At 43.8% G+C, this 21,547-nt stretch overlaps 1 protein-coding gene and 1 pseudogene across 1 annotated transcript in view; both read right to left on the minus strand.

Annotated features, from left to right (window-relative positions):
- Positions 1–20,614, minus strand: part of LOC119165349 (thyrotropin-releasing hormone-degrading ectoenzyme-like) — a 32,632-nt gene extending 12,018 nt beyond the window's left edge. Inside the window, exons 1-6 of the mRNA XM_075870192.1 lie at positions 20,415–20,614; positions 18,617–18,732; positions 15,338–15,480; positions 14,223–14,321; positions 11,587–11,751; positions 8,889–8,981 (exon numbers count right to left, since the gene is read on the minus strand). Coding sequence (XP_075726307.1) covers positions 8,889–8,981; positions 11,587–11,751; positions 14,223–14,321; positions 15,338–15,480; positions 18,617–18,732; positions 20,415–20,562 — 764 coding nt within the window. The 5' untranslated portion in view covers positions 20,563–20,614. The remainder of the gene's footprint in view (positions 1–8,888; positions 8,982–11,586; positions 11,752–14,222; positions 14,322–15,337; positions 15,481–18,616; positions 18,733–20,414) is intronic.
- LOC142769142 (uncharacterized) lies at positions 2,918–6,242 on the minus strand (annotated as a pseudogene).
- Positions 20,615–21,547: the final 933 nt, after the last annotated feature.

Genomic DNA, 21,547 nt, shown 5'->3' on the forward strand with positions numbered 1-21,547 from the left:
ATTTCCTCTCTATTTCAAGTATGATATCCTCAACTCCCGTTTGTTCCATAATCCACTCTGCTCTTTTCTTGTCCCTTCAGGTTACACCTACCCTTTTTCTTTCCATTGCTCGCTGCGTCGTCCTCAATTCAAGCTTAACCCTAATTGTAATTCTCCAGGTTTCTGCTCCGTAGCTAAGTACCGGACAGATACAGCTGTTATATACCTTCCTCTTGAGGGATAGTTGCAATCTACCTGTCATAATTTGAGAGTGCTTGCCAAATGTGCTCAACCACATTCTTATTCTTCTAGTAACTTCAATCTCGTGGTTCGTCTCCACGGTTATAACATGCCCTAAGGATACATACTATTTTACAACATGATGTTTAACTATTACCTATCTCGAAGCACTGCCCTCTTCTAAGGTTGTTGTACATTACTTTAGTTTTCAGCAGATTAACTTTAAGACCCACCTTTATGCTCTCCTTGTCTTATACCTCTGTCACACGGACACTTAAAAGTCTTTTAAGTAAGCGGGCTTTTTCCGAAAAGGAGTTCCTGACAGCATACACGCGGCACAGAGCGAACTCCTTTTCAGAAGCGGTCTTTTTCGTAAACGGCGTTCGTCGATCTCTTTTACGGCTCCGAATGAGTAGCCTCGAAACCAGTGGGCGCCAGCAATTTTCGAGTGGTGGGAAAAAAAGAGCGAATGCTTATTTTTTTGTCACCAAAACTCTTTGTAAAAACAAATTTCATATCCTGCAGAAGGTGTAATGAACTATTTTAATGGTTATTTCCTTTTCTACTCTCGTAAGCAGCTACAACGCGTCGGCAATATCACGTGGTGACGCTCGGTCTTGCGCCACACCATTTTGCACAAGCGAGGAAAGCGTGGCAGTCGTGTGTTTGCCCTTCATTCAAGTGGTCCAAGTCCGAGTGTATGGCCAACTCCGCAGATCAAGCAGCCGGTGCCCCACGGAAAAGGCAGCGTCTGCAATGGTCGGAAGCAGACACCTTGGAGCCTAATCAGACTCTGGGAGGACAACCCGCACCCGTTGCGAGCGCAGAAGCACAACGGCGAAGTGTACGCCAGCATCGTGGCTGCGCCCACAAGTGCGGGTGTCTCCCGCACGAAGGACCAAGTGCTCACGAAAATAGAAAATCTGACACACACCTACAGGTGAGGCAAATTATTTGAGTAAGCTTGACGCGTCTTAGCGGCCTGTCAGCGTGAGGACGGAAGTGGGACGACAACAGTGATCATGGGAAAAAATGATTTTTCAAATTGTATTGCAGGTATATTATCGAATGCTTCCAGTAAGTTTACTGGCTATTTGAGCTGCAGAATTTTTTCGCAAGCCGGTGAAGCGCATTTGGCGTGGGAAACGTCCGAACAATCTTTTCGAAACGACGCCCCACCGTAGGCAAAACGCTGAACGCCAAGTGAATGGCCACGTTTGGAAGCATGCTTATCACGCGTTTTAGCCGCACACAAAGTTTCTTTTCGGCGATTTGCAGTGGGATTGCTTTACAATGACACGATGTTGCAGTTACACATGTTTAAGTACAAACGTCAAGAAACGCGTCTTTGTTGCTTGTTAAGCACGCAAACCTGTCATGCAACAAGAAGGAAACGCGCACTTGATGTGGCGCAGGTTTAACAATTCGCTTCTTTCTACTTTTCGCCGCGCGATTGTACATTTTGCATGTACCAGTGGTTTTCTAGGCGCGCAGTTGTCAGTCTTGTAACATCTGTTTAATCATTTATTTTCGTATTCTTCAGGAAATGCCTTAAAGAAAAGACAACGAGCTCGTACCCACCAAACTGGCCCTTTTTTGTAGAGATCCATGGGTTTCTTGGAGGCCTGCCCGTGAATGACCCCTCCTTAATGGAGGAGGCTGGGATCAGCTCGAGCCCAGCAAGCAGCAGTCCCTCAGTTGAGGAAGTAACTTCTAGTGGCAGCTACATTCTTTATTGCAAGCAAGTAGCAGCGTTAAGTGCACTGACAGTGGCTTTTTTGTTTTTGAAGCTGTAACCCACTCTTTGTACCAGTGTAGCACAGTGTGCACCACGTTGGTGCTTCATGTTTGCCTTTAGCCATGTTCTCCGAGATATTGTCGCTGTAGTGTTTTATATAAACCAACAAAGAAATATATATTTTCAGAAAGCATTTTCTTTTGAGTTTAATCAGCCACATCACCACATAAAGTACAATTTAACATGACATGGTGGCACAAACCAGCACAAATATAACAGGAACAGTCATATGAGTACATTATAGGACAAATACTGCAGTGGCTGAAATACATCTGCACTCACATTGCCATTTCGGCATCACAGAGCTTTTGGAACCATTACACCAGTCCTTAGAGTAAACGTAATGGTTAAGCGATTCGTGTGGGAGTCAGCATTGTAACACAAAAAGCACTCTTGTTGACATTTCCTTCTCTATGTGACATTTCCATCACTCAGACGTATAGCACACAGTTTTTAATGGCTATTTCACATGTGAAAATGTGCAATCACCGCATTTCTGTCATTTTCTTGAAATGCAGCTCATCTCGTGCATGGTGGCCAGATCGTCAAGTGACGATACGGAAGTAGATGCACCCGAATTCACACATGCTTCATCAGCCCCTCAGCAGCCAAGCAACATCCAAGACTGTGTCACCGGGCGCAGAAACAGCTCAAGCGACAGTGGAGATGGCGCCCGCAGAAAACGGAGGAAATACACAAGTACCGATATCAAGGAGAAGATGCTGAATGAGCAGCGGCTCTTGAGGGAGCAATTTGAAGCCGCCCATAAAAAGGAGATGAAAATTCGAACCAAAGCATTAAAGCTGCAGAAAAAACTTGTGGATGCAATGGTTGACTTTTTTAATAAAAAGTGATGCGATTTCCTGTACTCGTTCGGGCATTTCTTGTGATTGATGCGTTTTAGTTCACTTGACTGTAGTAGTCCACAAGCGCGGCCCTTATGTCTGCTGCGTTTCCAACTTGGGCTTCTGTTGTGCATGACGGCTGCGGGAAGTCAACGTCTGACTGCTGCACCTCATTTAATCACTGCGGGTGGACATTGTGATTGAAGTGCTCACAAATGTTGCTGAGCACGCAGCATGCCCGTATTACTAAGCGAGCATTGCCTACATGGCACTCCATTTTTTTTGCAGTGAATCGGAACCTGGCCTTAAGCCTTCCAAATGCATTCTCAACAATTCTCCTGGCTGAACTTAAATGATAGTTGAACTTTTTTTCACTTTCACTAATCTTCCCGCGGTGTCCAAACGACTTCATCAGGCTGGGTGCCAATGAAAATACTTGGTCACACAGAATTAGTGGTGGTGCTACTGTCCCGGCTATGGTGACAAGTGGAGCTTTAAAAAGGGGACCCTTAATAGCATTGGAGATTTGCGAATACCAAAACACGTGCAAGTCATGGCAGCGTCCAGGTGCTCCAACGTTGATATACCTGAAGCGGTATCTGTGATCCACAAGTGCCAGCAAGATGATACTATACCTGCAAAAAACAAAGAGCTTGGCACGTAAGGTGAATGCAGCGAAGTGCAATGAACACCGAATGTGTGTGCGTGTGTTTTCGTAGTTGTTACGGTCGTGCAGCTACCTTAAAGTACTATCACAAAAGCATGTATATTTGTGTACAGCTAAGAATCTGCTGCTTTCTCTGGTCATTAATGGAGCCAGGGATGTTTTTTTTCTTGCAGCCTTGTCATATATCTTCAATATAGAAGGTAATAGACATTAAGTTTTCTGCAGATGAGCTGCTGCTTTCTGCAGCCGTTATGAGCATGTCGGAATTATCATTGCAAATGCAATCTGGCATATTCATGCTGTCGCATTAAAATGCATACGTGAAAATTGCATTGCTTGGCTTGCTCTAGTGCCTGTAAATGATGCGAGATGGTAGGAACCGAATTGTGCGTTGACTAAAGCACTTGGCATCGCTTTTTTGTTATTGCGATGTGGACTTGCCCTTGTGGCAGAGCTAGGAGTGAACTATATAGCGTAACGAAAAGGTTGAATAGTGCTGTTTTCTAGGCACATTAAAATACGGTATAAATTATGCTTTTTTTACATTAAGAGGTTGTATTAGGCCACTTACCAGCCTTTGTAGTTGTAGTAGTCTGTGGCATGCTCCTTAGGTGGCGAGATTGGACAGTGGAATCCATCCAAGGCTCCGGCGCCTTGGCGGAAACCGGTGACGGCCTCGAATTCCTGAATGTGCCTCGCCATGTCCTCTGCGGTCACCATTTTGATCCACTCGTGTTCCAGTACAGCGACAACAGCCTCGCAAAACTGCCTGTATAAAATATTTACTGTCGAGCGTCCAACGCCGTAAAGGTTGGCCACATTCCTATCTTCGGCTGACGAGCACAGCTTGTATAGGGCAATGCCGACTCGCTTCTCAGGAGTGATGGCTTCACGCATGCTGGTGCACTGTCTTTCGAGTTCACTGCGCAAGCTCTCCACAATGAAACGAAATTTGGACGGGTACACTCGAAAAGATTGCTTGAAGTTCTGCTCACCGAGGTGAGGTACAGTTCCCTCGAACCACCTCTCGTTTCGTCTGAAGGCCCAGATTGATCGATCGCAGGCCTTCTCCGACAGCTCCAGTGCACACAGCAAGGAATTGCTGAACAGCAGTTGCTGCTTTATCCTCTCCTTGGCGGCTTTTGCAGCGTCTGCCTCGCTTTTCAGAGCGAGAAGGCAGGCCGTGAGGCTTGCGATCCTCGCTTTTTCTCCCGTACGGTCGCCCATAACGTGTCGAGAGCAGTCGAGAGCAGCGAAAAACAAATACGGTAAATAAAAGCCCAGTGGTGCCAGACGGACTTGTGCACGTCGCTAGTTAGGGGAATGCTTCCTTATCTAGTGCAAAAAACTTTCACATTGGTGTTTCTTCATCTCTTATTCTTAAATTTATTTGAAGAAACGAGCAGTGCAACAAGTCTTTATTTTGTACATCGTGATACATCGTTTAATTTTCATTGCTTCTCTTTTAACTGCTAGCGCCACGCTTTCGCTAGCATCTTCGAACGAAAACACTAAAAGGAGAACGTTGCTGCCGTGTGTCTGCGCCGCAAACACCTCTTTGTTAAAAGTCTTTCAACTTCGTAAAAGACCGCTTACTTAAAAGACTTTTTGCGCGCCCGTGCGACACAGGTATAACTCCATAATCATGAGTTGCTATTCGTCCACTGAGTTACTCAGCAATGTAATGTCATCGGCGAAGCGCATGTTACTAAGATTCTCTTCATTATTTTTTATCCCTAAGTGTCCCCATTTTATGCATCTGAAAACTTCTGTAAACACGCGGTAAATAGCATTGGCGAGATTGTATACCCCTGACTTACACCCTTCTTGATTGGTAGTCTGTTGCTTTCTTTATGAAGCACTGTGATAGCAGTTGATCCCCTGTATATTTCTTGCAGGTTGCTTATATATGATTCATCAACGCCCCGATTCCTCAGTGTCTGCATGACTGCTGATATTTCTACTGAATCAAACGCCTTCTCGTAATCTGTGAAGGCTGTGTATAGTGGTTGGCTATATTCTGAGCATTTCTCTATTACCTGATTGATTCATTGATTGAATTCCAATGTTTTCTTAAGTCTGTTCCCAATTACCTTTGTAAATAGCTGGAATACTACGAAGAAGAAGCTGATCGGCCTGCAATTCTTCAGGTCCTTGTCATCTCCTTTTTTATGTATTGAGATGATATTAGCATTCTTCGAAGACTCTGGTACTTTTTCCGTCAGGAGACCTCTCGTAAACAGGGTAGCTAGCTTTTCTAACACAATCTGTCCTTCATCTTTCAGCAGATCTGATGTTACCTGATCTTCACCAGCAGCTTTGCCTCTTTGCATGCTCTCCAAGGCTTTTATGACTTCTTCTATCATTACTGATGGGGCGTCATCTGGGTTACTGCTAGTTCTTATAATATTAAGGCCGTGGTTGTCCTCGCTACTGTAAAGACCTCTGTAAAGCTCCTCTGTTATTTTAACTACCCTATTCATATTAACACATAGGTTAACACATAGAGTGCAATAATGTGGAAAGACGGGTTAGTTTGTTCGGCTGCGCGGTTTATTTTGTGCGCGCAAACGTTTCATTATATAGAGTACCGTAGCACAGCTACCCTGCGCCTCTTCGCCCCCACTGATGAATCTTTCAGCAGTGTCAGTATACTCGGTGGTTGCACTTCCCGCCCAGAGTTGTGCCCTTTGTCTGGCGATGTAAATATCATGCTATTCCTGTTATCAACAGTTGCCGCTTAGGTTCGCTGTAGCACGGGTGCGGGTCGTTTGCAAGGAAGAAGAAAACCGGTTATTGCAGTAGAGCCAGCACGCACTGAAGCGCTAATGAGAGCAACATCGATGTGAAGCCGCTCGCGCTGAACGCGCGCAGCCGCAGCTGCTGCCGATGCTTTCCCCACAGCTTCACTGACTTATATCTTCACAATCACCATCTTCATACCGTATCATGACTCGATCTTCAATGTTGAATTGCGCAAGCAGGATTGACTTTTCTGTTGTCGTTTGTCCGTGTTTGCGCACACCAGTTACCCATAATTATGAACCAACTCACCCAGCTACAAGTTTTACAGGACAGACTAAAAGAAGGAATGACGGCACATGTACATTAGTCCGTCGTTAAGATTACGAACCGACAAGCCCAACTATCAGTCATTTTGACTCAATCTCTGCTTTCACTCAGTCGGCTGCTGACCCGCAGGTCGCGGGATCGAATCCCGGCTGTGGCGGCTGCATTTTCGATGGAGGCGGAAATGTTGTAGGCCCGTGTGCTCAGATTTGGGTGCACGTAAAGAACCCCAGGTGGTCAAAATTTCCGGAGCCCTCCACTGCGGCGTCTCTCATAATCATACGGTGGTTTTGGGACGTTAACCATCACATATTATCATTACGCTTTCACTCAGTCGCTGCAGCCTCGATTGCTGACATTAGCAGCAAATCACGTTGTTGCATCCCGTTTCCATCTTAGTCACAGTGATCTTCACAACGTTCTACTTCTCTGCGTTTTAAGCCTCCCTGGTATTATGGAAGCCAAGCCGACACTAGGGCTAGGCCATCGCCACAAACGCCCGACATTGAAAGCGTTAACAGCGAAGTTGTTTAAGCTAGCAGTGATTTATTTGTGCGACGTAGTAGACATCTATGATGATTATAAACAGAAATTTGCCTAAGAATTGGGAATGTGAAGAAGTTGCGCATCCATCTATTGGTATCGCCAACGCCCAGCTTGCCCTGCTCGTGCTTCTGATCATTGCGGTGCCTCTGAACGGTTCTTCACGCTGCCTCGCCACTTACAGGTATTCCGTCTTCCGATAGCCAATAAACCTCATCACATTTGGTGGAGGGTGCTGTTCATCCCCGTCGCCACATCCTCCAATAAGTCTCGTGACTGGTACATCCTATTACTCAGCCTTGGTTAACAAAAAAATAAAATAAAGAAGGCAACAGTTTCCTAAACAAATGACTGCGAATCGGGGGTAGCGAGCCGAACACCCTTTGTGCGCTTAAAGAGAGAATACTACAACACCGAAAAGGGAACGGCGGCTGCGAAAAGACCTCGAAACAATGGAGATACGCAGTTCTACGAAAGGTACGAATGCTTGTTGTCAGCGCCAGTTTTCAGCGCCTCTAGAGTTCGGGCTGTCGTGTCTGTGACTCGTTTGTGGCTTGACTCAAACCCACCTGCACTGAGAGTCAAGGTAGAAACAACCTAGAATCCCGTAGCTAAAGCATAGCAATGACTTATCGACAACTTTGAAGCAATCAGATTTGCCTCCATAATCGCCTAATTTCACTCAGTGGAGTACACTCGTTTCATTTGTCGATTTACAGAGACGACACGACGGACAACATATTGCAATGCCCTTACTTGTAAGCTTGTGAAGTCTCTCTGAAAAGGCAGAAATATGTGTACATTTGCTCTTACTGCTCTAATTACGTGCTTTAATTATAAAATTATTAACACTACGCTATCCGCATCCCCTTATATAACTCACCAGCTCCTTTATACGTTCACTTAAATTTACTCGAAAGAGAAAGGCACTATCCTTTTTCTTCTCAGTCAATGCAGTGATCCAGCCCTGCCATGCTTCAAAGGCGATTCTTCAGTTGGGTGCCCCGCCGCGGTGGTCTAGTGGCTAAGGTACTCGGCTGCTGACCCGCAGGGCACGGGTTCGAATCCCGGCTGCGGCGGCTGCATTTCCGATTGAGGCGGAAATGTTGTAGGCTCGTGTGCTCAGATTTGGGTGCACGTTAAAGAACCCCAGAAGGTCTAAATTTCCGGAGCCCTCCACTACGGCGTCTCTCATAATCATATAGTGGTTTTGGGACGTTAAACCCCACATATCAATCAGTTATTTTTCAGTTGGCGTAGTTTTGCATAGCTTCAAAGATGGGAGGCACTTCACCTGATTTTGGATTGTCTCCGTGATCAGACTGCATTTGATAAAGTTAAGGGGTTATATGACGACGTGATCAAAAGAATTGACGTCATGGTTATGTCTCATGCTTTGGAAATATGACTTCATCACAACGTCATATGGTAACGTCATAAACTTGTGGTAATGTTTGCCTCACTCAACCCTGACGCCGCGAGACGCCAAGGGCCGCAGGCTCGGGACGCCTGCAGGTAAATTTCGCATTTGGTTAGACATCTAAGGTTTTCGAATCACCATTTCTGCAAGCGACTCTTCTACATTTCAGGACGGCTCAAAAAATATTAGACTTGATTAATACTCAATGTCCCTTGAAAATTCTTATCAGGCCCCTAAAGCCATGCCAACAAAATTATCACGTCATAGTAGCAGTATTTCGGTTCACCTTCTACTAATTTTAATTGGAACAGAAACACGCATACTCACGAAGTGGGGGACCACAGGTTCATCCTGCCACTCTTGTCGACGCTGAAATTGGTGAAGATGGCAGACAGGAGGTATGCCGACATGGGTTCTGTTCTGCAGAAGAAAATAGTGTTTCGGAAAATAGGGCTGTTTTATTCGCAGCTAGGCCTGAGTGATGAAAAAGACAAGAAAGAAGACGTGAGAGAAGATAACACTTAATGAAAACAAGAGATAAAAGTGATGAGGCTGCCACATTCGCGAACAGTGACACAAAAAGAAAAAAAATGTACTGTGCGTGTGGAAGCGAAACAAGCACGCTGTAAACCAGAAACAATAACTGCAAAAAATCATTGAAATATATAATTTATGCTTGTGTATGCACCGAGTGGCATCCTGTAGTGAGTTTCACGGTAATATACAGGGTGCCCTAGCTATCTTTAGCCCTAGTTCAAAATTATGCCGACACACGGAATTACCGCGCGACAAAATGCATGTTACTAACTGTTGCCTGGAGATAGTCCGACTGTTTTTTGTGTGTTCTAAAATATTGGTTAAATAGATCTGTTTAAGTAACTAACTTTTCAAAGAACAAAAATGGATATAAAATTTCAATGACAAAGTGTTAGATCGGTTTGCAAAACGTCCAATTAGACAGTCTTGAACTTTGTATCTGCTAATTCTCAGTGTTTTTCCGCTAACTAAACACGCCCATGAATTACCGAAAAAATACCACATGACAAACAAACTGGCGTGCCTACGCGCAGTGATTCTAGTGCTCTCTAACGCTCCGCGAACGAACGACACGCTTACCTCGCACCAGTTCATGACAGCAATAAATACTCACAGCGGTTATCACTTTTGTGACCAATAGCAAAACGTGTTCATCGCAAAGCCACCACCATCGTTGCGGCCCTATCGAGACAGCACAATTGGGCAAATGCTACGGCCTTTCATACGTAGAACGTCGGGGAGCACTAGAATCATCGTGCGCACTGGCGCATGAGCGGGTTTGTCATGTGCTATTTTTTTGCGTTTTGTACGCATTTGTCGTTAGCAGAAAAAAACTTATAAACAACAGATCTAAAGCTCAAAACTGTCTAATCGGACGTTTTGCAAACCAATCAACAACTTTCTTATTTAAATTTTCTATCCATTTTGGTTTCTTCAAAAGGTGAATAATTAAGCACAGCATATAGCCAATATTTTAAACGCAAAAAAAATAGCCTGAATAACTCCAGGCAACAGTAAGCAGCATGCATTTGGTCTCGTCGTGATTACATGTGTCGGCATATTTTTTATACTCTGGCGAAAGATAGCTAGGGCACCCTGTACATATTCCTTTAGGTCATTACTTTTTGTATTATTCATGCAATGAATCTGCTTCACGGTCATTACATGCCACCGCACTGAGAAATAAATACTCATCACAAGAGAATTGAGAGTGAAATAAGGTATTGCATTGTCTAAAATCCTTTTCATGATAATAAAAAAGTCATTGAAATATCAAGTCTGGTTCAGAAATCACGCTCCATTATGAATAGAAGCACACATTTACTTTTCATCATTGTTTCCTAGGTTAAATGCACGTTTGCCAGTCCATAAGTAGTGTCGTTTCCTGATTCCACCAGAATTTGACTTCAACACTCAACCACTGAAGGCCATAATCAAACACGCCATTGGTGAACGTGGCGATTATTGAAAATTTCTATAAGTTTGCTCGAAAATTCAAATAGGCCCCGAAAATGCGAAAAGCGCCAGCAAAACCCTGAAAGCGACTCCGCAAAAAAAAATACGATGCCCAAATTTACTTATTAATTGCAGTGCCCGTGAACATAAGAAAGCTCGCTGTACAACTGAAATGGCAACCGAACAAGGGTTAACCCATTTGTTAGCGTGGTAACAGATAGGACGGGGCGAAGTATACGGCCCGTGCCCCTATTATCTGATGAAGTCAGAATTTTATGCCAGTACCCCTAATAAAATAGTAAGACATAATGCAATCTTATCTCTCACAACTATCCACTCTTATCCAGATGTTATCTCGCATGGAGTACATGTGAAACAAAAAGACCGCAATACTAGCTAATCAATATCAAGATAATATATGTCGTGTGATACCCTAGTAACACATTGAAGGCACCGTCGGCTAAGCCTATCTTCCTCACATACTAACTCCCATGTAGTATTTCTAGTACCTGTAGCACCTTACCTCGCGTGTAATACCCATAAAAGAAACCACAATGCCAGCTATCCCATCTTCCTAGCCAGTATTCTCGCACCGGCTACCTGCGGAAGGCATAGGCTGTAAGTCCATCTTTCTAGTATGCAAGTCCATCCAGCAAGTCCATCTTTCTAGTATGCTTCATTTCTTATGTAGTACTTGTGGAATACGTTCATCATGTATATTATCTTCATGTTGGGATTGCGAACGGCATTTTATGCTTTTGCTGTGTGAATCAACGCGTTTTTTGCAAAACACTATCTTTTATACTGCTCTATAACCTGCTCAATACAATTTTTACTTCCTGCATGTTGTTTTGGTAATTGTACTGCCCAACCCTCACCAAATTCTGGCATTCAGACTCGCAGTATTCTTCTAAATAAATTGCACTGTGAACTGACCATTTTCATAACCTATTTCGAATGTAGTGCTTATTGAAACGATTGACCACACCACCAGCTGAACAGTCTTCCTTAAATACAATCTCGCATGTGGTACCTGTGGAAGACATAAACGGTGCTGCCGTTGGATTCCTTCGTAGAACTCTCGATACTGGCCGTGGAAGACGCATGCAAGTTTTCGTCGACCAGCAGGCGCACGTCGAAAGTCGTCTTCCATCCGGGATCTTTGAAGCACGGAAAGGTCACGAACGCGTCTAGTTTGCTGCACAGCCATGTCAAAGCAACGACAGTGAAAGCGGGTCAGGTCAAGTCTTCGTTCTGTCTTTTTCTTTTTCAAAACGAAATTCCGTACTTGGGAAAGCCATGGGAGTTCGGACACGATTAGGAGACACACCGAAAGAAAGATTTCTCGTTTCCGCCGTGTGCACTACCAGTGCTCTTCTCACACCGGAGACGGACAACACGTAGGAAATGTGTCACTAATATTTTAAAGTTTTCATCACCAAACATCTCCAAGCCAAGCCAAACACAAAGGACAATATAACGGCAAGTGAACACAGTTAAAAAAGTTTGTCAAATCTGCAACCTGTATGTGACCTAAATCGTAGTGTCTCTGGACCAACATTCACTCATCGTTAACGTGAAACACGTGTGACTGATAGTAATCTGACAGCTGTTAGTATGTCGCGAATCGAAGTTTTTTCGTTACGCCAGACTTGTGTTGAAACGGCACTGCGAGCCCGTCTAATTAATAGCTAGAACAATTTCCTATTTTTAAAGTAAAGCTATTAAAATACATTCAATGCATTCTCAAGCACCATGGCATTCTTTAAGAGGTTCTCGAACTCTGCGTTTATATATAGATCAAGAATCCAAAAATAATTAAGATTTGTGTCAGTACTCTTGCAAAAAGTCAGAGTGGAGAATAAAGAGAGAAGGACGAAGATGTTAACTGGTTTGAGTGTCCTTTTCTCGACAGTCCTAGATGTTGCCCAGTAGCCAGCCTCGCCTTCTTGCAAGACCTACCTTGTGACAAAACACCTACATACTGGCAATCTTATTGACGAAGAGGTACGCTGTGTGCTATCAAGAATAAGACTAAAGCCCCAACACGAAAAGTTTTGCCCTTAGCGGACGTAGTTAAAGCACTAAGCGTGACAACTCATGACCAGAATTTGGGTACAAGCGCGCGTAGCGCACTCTTTCGTACACGACAGCGGTGGCCGACTTTAACTTAATAGGAAATGGCCATGAAAAGCGATACGATGCCAAAAAGCTAGTTACCAAAAACTAATCTCGGTTATATGCAGGCTAGAGCCACTGGAACAATGTGGTAGAAATGGAGTATCGCACTATAAACTGCGAGTCTTCCCAGAGTGTTTAGCACACTACAATGGCACCTTATTTGTTTCTAATGCACAGTGTTCAATTTTTCTGGGAGGCCACACGCTTCGTTGTGCGATTCTCCAATGGTACCAAAATGTTCCAACGCCTCCGCACATCGCAAAGCCGGGAGTCGTTTTTGGTAACTGGATATGTTTGGCTCGTGCGAGTTCTTACATCTATTTTTCATTCAGTTATGGCAGGACACCGTTGCCGCCACCCAAAGATGGCGCCAAGTACAGATGTCCTCAAATTCTAGGAATGTACATAAGCGCTCAAAAATATGTGTCTCAGTGCGCCTACTGTACTGGTTTTGTAATACTCCACTTCAGCCTGAATAACCGATGTTAAAAAACGTGCAATGTTAAAGCTGGTATTTTCTCAATTCTATGAATACTGGACTGTAAATACCACTTCATAATAGGTTATATTAGAAATGAAGTTCGCTGTTTCTGTACAATAGGATATTCGATATGATCCATTTTTGACTCTGATTGAGTATCATTGTAATTGGCCTCCAAACGAACTTTCCTTTTGCCCCTACTGAGATGTTGTGTGCTGTCAGCGTTTTGTCCTGTTTCTTCTGTCTCTTTCTTGTTGTTATCGCGCTGCTTTTTATTATGAAGGCACACATCAGCTGCACGAATAAAAGTAACACTAGTGGCTAAAAGAACTACTGCCGCGTGGTGATAGTTCTAAAAGGCAAAATCATCTTGCAAGCTGCCCCTGTCATCTAAACTATAATGAACGACAGAAGAATTTTTAGCAAGGTGTACTTATATTTGCTAGATATACCACCATATGCATTCAACACTCCACTAGGTCACGAAGAGCATAAGAGGCACAAATTGCTCTCCTTAATGGCAGTTGACTAAATTTGCGCCCCAATATATAACAATATACATTATATACGATACACTACACTTAAGAAAAACAATTAATATCTCTCACGCCATCCTCACGCAAATTGTCTATTGCACTCACTGATTTGCGTATAAGATGGTAATACGGTCATTAGCACAAATGTAAACGATTCAGACCATATATGACATTGCCTGGGTGTGCTTGATTATCTCTCAACAAACATGAAAACCACTTCCAGAATCTCACGTCAGGGTCCAGCGAGTAATTTCCTTCCGAGACGCTGGGCTGTGTGAGATTTCATGATAGATAGCTCTTATTCAGAAGATGCTCAGGAGAAGGCATGGCCGGCCGTTTAAGCCAGGCTACCCCGCCTGTTGCAACACCCACCCCCACCACCACATATTAACAATTAAACTTTCACGAATATTTTGTTTGTTTGTGAATCTCGTGCTTGCTCGTAGACAAGACATCAAAAGATAAACTCACCGGGGAAACATGAACAAAATGACCTGATCACCCACTCGCTTCAGGACCAGGCCATAGTCCTTGCGAAGACGCCCTTGAAACTGCACAGTGAGGTTGTACCTGCATTCGGTGCCACAGGCGCCTAAGGTATGCGCATTTCAAGTGCTATTTTTCCCGAACTTGCAAGCTTCGCATAAAGACAGCTTCGTCCTAGTTCAGTTGTGGCACCAGAGTTCCTGCTATGAACTCGTTTAAGGAGATTCCCAAAAAGGCAATGATGAAAACTATGAAAACACGCAGTAAGGAAAGACAGCTAAACATCGACGTCATGCAATAAGCATTTCTTTCTTGTAGAGTAACTTCGCGTTTCTTGAAGCGAAAGCCTTGGATTCCTCATCAAAACGCCTAACTTGGCCGTTGGCGTTCCTGGGGTCACTCCGAGCGATGCGAGCAATCACCGTCACGTGATAACGTCGCCTTTGATGTCACTAAAACGTAACAGGTTTGTAAAACATGTGACGTCATCGTAAGCCCCCCCCCCCCCTGAGTGCAGAATCGGTACATCGACTGGTAGGCCCTAACGACCTTTGTCTTCGAGGCTTGTAATCATATGAAGTTTCTGTAGTAATTATTCTTCGCTGGCTAGCCGAACTACCATTCGTTCTTCTCATACGCAGTGTACGGGCAGAAGCTGCAACATTTCCAGGCTAGCGTGCAACAATCTGACCCCATGGCCCATCAACTGCAAGTGGGCCACGTAAACATACACTGGTACCCACCACTCTTAGCTTTATTTCACCACGCTTCAGCAGCACCATCTGTGTCTCAAGACAGCCAGCAAGACTACATCTGAGGCAGTGTTGTAATTCGCGGGCTGTTAACTTCATTAGAGTTGGAGGAGCGAATGGTTCTTTGGCTTCTCCGAAACTCGAAGACAAGAGTGATTCCCCATTATGCAACGTGTCGAAAGGCTGTGTTTGGTCGGCTTAGACTAATTTCCATACTATCCAAACTCGCGCATTCCTTTTTTTTTAACACTGCCGTCAGCTCTTTCACCCTTGCTATCCAGAAACATGTGTGAATTCTGTAAGTAGTTGCTTACCTGCAAAAAATAAAAATAATAAAAAAGAGCTTACGTGCGTCCCTGCCTAAGGAGGTGTGTCGTTTCGATGACAACCTTGCTGCCGTTTCGGAGAACACGTGTGACGCGAACCGGAAACGACTTCCACCTCAAAATCGTCGAAACGATTTCCAGCTTCTTGGAGCAGTCGAGCATGATCTGGAGGAAAAACAGGAGTGGCGTAAAACGACGTAATACGATACATTATTATTATTATTATTATTATTATTATTATTATTATTATTATTGTTGTTATTATTATTATTATTATTATTATTATTATTATTATTATTATTATTATTATTATTATTATTATTATTAACTCAGGGGGCTTATTGTTCCAAAAACACAATTTCATTATGAGAGTCACCGTAGAGGAGAGCTCCGGAAATTGCGACAATCTGGAATTCTTTGACATGCATTATATCTAATCACACGGGCCTCAACATTTTCGCTTCCATCAAAAATCCTCCCCCCCCACCCCGTCCAGGCTTCAATGCCGTGCTCTGCGGGTCAGCACTAGAATACTGTACGTAAGTACTGAATTACCATAATAAAAAACAATATTAATGTAACGTGATGTAAGACTTTAGGTTTCAAATGTGCGCTGTCACTATGAGGCATTGTATTGAAGAGGTGCAAAAGTTTTGAACACCAAGTGTTTTAGCGTGCACTAGCTTCGCATTAAACATGGTAATCTACCATTTCGTCTTCATCCCAGTGCGACCTCTGTTGCCAGGATTGAACCAAGAACTTGCAGGAAAGAAGGTCTTATGAAAGACAGTGAAGATTATACGTCACATTAATTACACTCAAAAAGGTAAGGTTGTCTGCCAATACGGATTACTTATAAGCATACGTTTTTATCCCACAGAAATTGTGCCAAAGCTGTAAAGTACGCGGGAACCACGTAGTTGGATGACCAAAGCAAGCGACTCCTGTTTGTAAACGCTTTAAACGAGTCCCTTGTATTTCACAGTGGTTGCATTATCTCATGGGTTTCTCAGACCTTACAATCGCACTGAAAGCTTCCGCGAGAAATTCGTAGACGTCCCTAAAAGGAAACCTTCAGTCCATCGTTTTTTCTGTGCACATGCCAAAGGCGTATTATAGCAAAGCACGAAGACGTTCAGAATGACCGGAGTGACCAGTTGCCGAAACGGCAAGACTGCGACACGCCCTGCAATATTTTTTCCGAGCACGCCGGTATTCAGAGTGCCAAGAGCATTCAATTTTACAAAGCAGAGGTGGCCGGTGGAAAGCATTCGTACAAGCAGCTTTATCTTGGCAACTGAGATAAACATACTGCTACCTGGAACTTCAGCAAAAAAGAAAAAATGATATCGCGTTACATGGCAACATCTGCCGATATGCAATAAACGAGCGTTTCTTGAAAACGTGGGCTTTCGAATGGACCAACAGCTCGTTTTCCGTCGTCTTCCGGCCACCCCTATATTTTAGAAACAATAAAAATAGAATGTGCTAGGCAAACTTGGAATCGGCGTGCTTGCGAGCAAGAGCGCCACGTGTGGCAATTTTGCGGCTAAGGCACACCGTTCACTTGCACTAACATATTTCCATTGAGACATTACTCTCGATGTCAAATGAAACCCGAACGGCCACGAGCATTTCAAACGGTATTTCCCGCCCCGTGCTCCCCAATAATAGAGACGTGTATCTGGTTTGGCAGCCCTGTGCATGTGTGGGCTTGTCCATGGTGATAACTAGACAACTCGCAATTATTTACCATGACGAATGCTTGTCGCTGTTTGGGTTTCATTCGATGACCAATGTATGTGCATGCAGGAATGGTACTGACGATCTAGATTTTTTTTTTCAGGATGACCTGCCCATACTTTGCGCACTATAACGCATTCACTTTCATTGCAGCAATGCAAGGTTCGTGTAAATATGACAGGTAATGTTTTAAATGGCCTTGTTTCAAGCAACAATCTATGCGCACTTGTTTTACATGTTTTCTTATCGTGGCTGTGCTTTCTTTCGTTGTTTATAGTGTCAGCCTGAAAGTGCGCCCCAACATTCTTGTTTCAGGAACGCCAGGGAGGACATTGTGAAAAATACGTTCTGACTTCATTTTCTGTATATTTCTTTCATTTACTGCCTTCTACCAATGGAGGGGTGTAGGGCTGCGATGAAGTTTTGCCCTCTCTGATGAGCAAACCTACCAGGACGATCAGACATTTTCGTGCATTGGCATCCCTTCTTTCGTGCAGAGGGACACACGTGCGATATTCTTATGTGCTAAAGTAAGGACATCCAGCGAACAGTGATTGACATCTATTGAGACGTACAACGTCTATCAGCCAGGACAAAGGCCTGTCTCGTGTACAGTGACCCGTCCGAATAGGTGTCGGCGATTGCCCCACCACAGTGGTTATGGCACTAGACTGCTCACCCGCGGGATCGAATCCTGGCTGCAGTGGCTGAAATTTCGTTCAGGCCCGTCTACTTAGATTTCGGTGCACGTTATAGAACCCCAGGTGATCAAAATTTTTGGAGCCCTCCACTACAGCGTCTTCCAAAATGATTTCATGGTTTAGGGACCTTAAAAACTACATAGTATTAATATTCATTGGCACTTCGTTTCACTTCTGAGCTAGGACCACCCTTTCTTCATTAAGAAAGCCGTTTCGCTTTACCATAGGCTTGCGAAAGGGGACCCTGCGTAAAACTCTCCTCCCCATAAAGGGGAACCTCGCGCATATGTATGCGTTCTACACTGGAAGCAAAAAAAAAAAAAATAGTATGTGCGACTCTTTCAAGTAAGCCCTGACATTGCCACGCATGTGACTATGTTTAAAGAAACTTGTTAGCATTCGTTTGTTCCTCAAGTCGTCACAAAGAAACAGAGCGCAATGCAAAGTCACACAGTTTCAGGAATATTTGTATTTAATTTCTGCATCTAGCGCACAACGATAGGCAAGGACCGGGTGAAAATCGGCAAGTACAGGCACGAGCCGTCATCAGCTACTACACGGTCCTTGTCTTGGGTTGTGCGCTAGATGCTGAAATGCAAAGAGAATATTGGTATAAAAGCGAAGTTCACGTGTTTGTTTTTACGTCATGTTTCTGGCAAATCATGCATCGTATTTTTTTATAAGTACATAGCGTTAAAAATCGGTATACATTTCTTTGCAGCTCTGTCCTACCAACGAGTGGATTCCAGTATTTATTTTCCGATAGCCTGCTTCACATTGCGGACCTTCGCCCACCAGATGTTGCACTTGGATGTATAAGGATAGAGGGTGGAGCTGTTTATAAAGCTCGCACTCGCCTGTCTTGCGTTGTGCTGGATTTCAAAAACTGCGTTCACGTATCCCTCGTAGGTGTTGTTCTTGATAGAAGGGCGCAGCAGCAGGTCGTAGTGCACGGGCCGCCATGGAGACGCAGCTGCAAAGCATGTATTGCTCTATCATCCCCACTACAAACACCTTACAAGAGTTACTGAGGCAATGTCGCTTCAACGCGAAAAGGCTGAACAAAGTACCTCGCAATTGATGCTGCGATAACGAAAGTTCCCCAAACGCAGCTACTGGTGCAATGTTATGATAGTGTTGCTTAAAAATTCCGAGGTACGTAATGTTTCATGCAGCCTATTCTACTTTTTATTCCAAATCGAACCAAGCAAAGTAACATGCATAGTAACGATGATATTACACATCACTTTGTAATGTGAGCAAGATCTTAGGCGTTCGTTTATTTCACCAACACACATTTACTGGTCATCTTCATATTATTTTGAATGCCTGTTAACTTGCCATTTAATGTGTCGTTTACATTCATGAAATCCTGCGTATTACCATAGGACCTACTGAACGCCGCAATTTCGAGTGTGAACTTATATGGCAATTATAAGGCATGCGCGGAACCCACTCGTATTTATAAAACTGAGTGTAATCTTCTTTAGACCATGCTTTATGGACACGTATCCCCGTTTTTTCCTTGCTTTACATGGTTCGCACGCACTCGCAGCGCTTGTGCTGCGGTGCACATATGTATTGGCTTGTTGTTCTGAGGAAATAAACATAGTGTAATCTCCACTCTTTTCTAATTTTTTTTCTGCTTGCCTCAAACGTACTTGCGCCACATACTCACTTCATTGATATGAACCAACTAGCCTGCAAAGAAAAATCTGATTGTAACAGATTTTTTAAATTCAAGAAGCTTCGTATCTGAAAAATCTGTATCGATATCTCAGAAAGAAGGCGTCTGGTTGTGGTTGGGGATAGAAGGGAATAGAAGACACCTAATCTCTGCAGTGGTAGAGGGAGAGTATAGAGAGAAGTGCCTTGATGGGAAGAAAAGGGAATAAAGAAAAGTAGAATGATAAAGGGGTGAAAGGTGAGAGCACTCAGAGCATCCCCGCCGCCACAGGGGAAGAGGCTGCTGCCACAACAGCAGTCAGAGATGAACGAAGTCCTCGGGGGACAGTGCGTCGAAGAGGGCGCGTGCCGGTCTGGAGCCCCCGTATGGACTTCTTTGTGGCTTTGTGCTAAAAGCAAGTATTTGCGCATTTCCCCATTTCTTCTCGACGCATATCACTACAGAAAGAAATCGCAGCATATGCACGGAGTGATTGATGATGAATTGAATCATTAAAACCCTCTGTAAATTGCCCCTTCAATCATGCAAAGACGTGACAACACGTGTGTACAGTATATACAAAGTTGTTTATTCATCACTGCGCGCATATGGTGTTAAGCACTGCGCGCACATGGTGTTGAGATGTCCATATGGATATTCATATTGAAATAAAATCTCATACGGCTATACAAATGAATCATATGGCATATCATTCATATGAATCTATACGGATAGCATATGGATGATTATATAAATATCCATACCAATGTGGACAACCATATGGAATTACTTACGGATCTCAGCAATGATATGGATATTATTATAAATATCCAAATGTATATGGATATCCATAGCATGTCACGCCGACAGACAGGCGACATGGCTCGACCCTAAAGAGCTGCGCCCCTGAAAAACATCCGAGGCAGAACATGCAGGTGACCGCTTTTGGTCAGGATTCCATAATTCGCAGCAAGGCTGTACGCACGTACCAGCCACCAGAGTCCAGTCGGAGACGTCCGTGGTTTCGTTCGTTCCACCCTCCGCTCCGGGCTTGTACTCCTCGAGCTGCAGCAGTTGCACTAGCGCCATCACGGTGGCGCTGATCAGCGAAACGGCCGTCAAAAGGGCGACGGACATGATGAGCCTCTCTTGGAAGCCATGGTTCTGATCTGGTCGGCCAAGAAATGTCACGCTTGAAATGTCACGCTATTATCGTTATTCTTTTTTGCGACGCGATCCGTGAGTCACACTCTTTTTTTTATTACAGACCTGTAAATAGGTCATGGTAGACACGACTCTCTGAAATATACTTGAAAACCAATTCACCTTTTCCATTATACTGTCCTGCCATCTGCCGCCATATTAGGATTTTGGTTGGGGCCGAGGCAACCGTTACTGCGAAAATGAAACCCTCGGGCCATCTTATCATTTATGCGCTAGGGAATGGTTGCATGCGCTGTATCATCGTGAACAGGATAGATTTCCGGCCTCTGACTACTACCTACGATGCGCAGTTGCCAGTGACGCCCTGGACGATAGTATCCACCCACAGGAACCAGGAAGCCTTCCATTTAGTAAGGTTGCTTCTCTCTCTTTTTTTCATTTCTTTTCTAACCACTTTAGTTTTACAAATATCTATAAAATGTTTGTAAAAAACAAAGGTGGCGATAAATCAGTGAATCTGTTTCATCTGAAATGAATGCTAAAAAGGAAGAATAATTCAGATTACCATGATAAATTTTAACATTAGTGTCAGTAGTTTCACTACTTTAGATTTGTAAATGACAAAAGCATATCGATATTCGAAATTGCCGGTCCTGACGTCATGGATTCCAATGTTTTCTCTTTTTTTTGCAATTTGAGCACATTGGCTCAACGAAATTTTTTGAAACACGTTTTATGTCTGTTGATACCTTTGAACACAATACGAATTTCATTTTTACCTATTCTATGATGTCAGACAGATCTCTGATGTCCTCTTGACTGGTGCCGAAGCTTCAAGGTACTGTCGCCATCCGCATTCTCTTTTCGTGTGTTTCCTCACTTAGCAAGCGTTTCCCGCATCAAGCCATTTGAAATTAGGACACTGGTCAACTTAGCGAATTGTAATGGGTCCTCCTGA

The sequence above is a fragment of the Rhipicephalus microplus genome, chromosome 8, assembly GCF_043290135.1.
Source record: "Rhipicephalus microplus isolate Deutch F79 chromosome 8, USDA_Rmic, whole genome shotgun sequence".
Lineage (NCBI taxonomy): Eukaryota > Metazoa > Arthropoda > Arachnida > Ixodida > Ixodidae > Rhipicephalus > Rhipicephalus microplus.